This window comes from Seriola lalandi, unplaced genomic scaffold (genome assembly GCF_002814215.2).
Source record: "Seriola lalandi dorsalis isolate HSWRI2012SDOR001 ecotype SW California unplaced genomic scaffold, Sedor1 jcf7180002052108, whole genome shotgun sequence".
Lineage (NCBI taxonomy): Eukaryota > Metazoa > Chordata > Actinopteri > Carangiformes > Carangidae > Seriola > Seriola lalandi.
This window is the reverse complement of record NW_019522661.1, coordinates 1-1,318: the sequence shown is the minus strand read 5'-3', so window position 1 is coordinate 1,318 and position 1,318 is coordinate 1. Positions and strand designations below refer to the sequence as shown.

Sequence of the window (1,318 nt, the reverse complement as noted above, 5' to 3'; positions counted from 1 at the left end):
CAGGTAACTTTACTTGTTATTAATTGACTTTATGCCAAATTACCAAACTCAGGGCTTTTATTTTGAAACATGCGTTGTGTGTCACCTCTGACAGTCAGCCAGCTTCCTGCTGACTCTCCAGCTCCAGGGATGCTGCACCTGTAGAGTCCTTCGTGAGACCTGTAGACGTAGTCGATGCTCATGTTTCCGGTGGCGCTGGTCCCGATGAAGAGGCCGTCTTTGGAGAAGACGGCCGGGACGTCGGCGGACGACGATTTGTTTCTACAGCTCAGAGTCACAGCATCGCCCTCGGTCACAGGAAGAGCGGGAATCTCCAGGATCACAGAGCCACCTGAACATGTGCGTCATGAGTATCTTGTTTAATATACATAAAAGTTTTAAAGAGACGAAGATGATTCAGTGGCTTGTAGAGAAATGATTGTGACAGGATGCTGTTAAAGAGTAAGTGGTTGACTTTACCTGCAAATGTGACCCGACATAACTGTTCATTAATCTATAGAAAGTATTAGAAGAGAAGCTGAATACCTTCAAAATCGTTCTGCATCACCGTCAGCCAGCTCTGTGGTGACTCTCCAGCTCCATCCATGCTGCACCTGTAGAGTCCTTCGTCAGAGCCGGAGACGCTGTGGATGCTCATGGTTCCTTCAGATCCATTCTGAATGTGGCGGCCATCTTTAGAGAACTCAGCTGGGAGGTTGGCGGCATTCATCTTGAGTCTGCAGCGCAGAGTCACGTTGTCTCCCTCCATCACAGGAAGAGCAGGACTCTCCAGGATCACAGAGCCAGCTGAAACATATATTTTTTTATTTACCTATTTACTTATGTGTTCATATATATATATATGATAGAAGATGCTAAAAGATGCTAATTCACATCCATGTAGTCCCAAGGCAGGTAACATAAAAAAATACAACTCATAATACACTGCTAGAAATATAAAGTATGCAAATCAAAGATTATTCCAGTTTCTAATAGATTTTATATATAATTTTTACATATATGTACAGATATGTTTTACTTCATATGTATATATATATTTCACATATATGATTTTTTTTTTATTTGTTTTAATAGAATTCTGACTTAAATCTTTGAATTCTGGCTTTTTGTGAGTCATTTTGTATAAACACACTCGTGACGGAGATGTTGACACTGCTGCTCCTCTCTCCTCCTGCGGCCTCGCACCAGTATTCTCCACTGTCCCGCTCAAAGACATTGTTGATGGTGCAGTTCACCGCCGGCGGCACCGTGCCGTTGGTGCACGTTGGGATGATTTCCACCTTGTTCCTCAGCCATCGCCATGGAGACGAGCCACCGG

At 43.6% G+C, this 1,318-nt stretch overlaps 1 protein-coding gene across 1 annotated transcript; it reads right to left on the bottom strand.

The window, feature by feature from the left end:
- Positions 1-85: 85 nt before the first annotated feature.
- Positions 86-1,298, bottom strand: LOC147819572 (Fc receptor-like protein 5; the record flags this gene model as incomplete). Its single annotated transcript, XM_087172151.1, has 3 exons — positions 86-331; positions 526-786; positions 1,133-1,298. Coding segments are annotated over 3 exons (673 nt in total), but the record flags the coding sequence as incomplete, so codon positions are not given.
- Between the last annotated feature and the right edge of the window lie 20 nt (positions 1,299-1,318).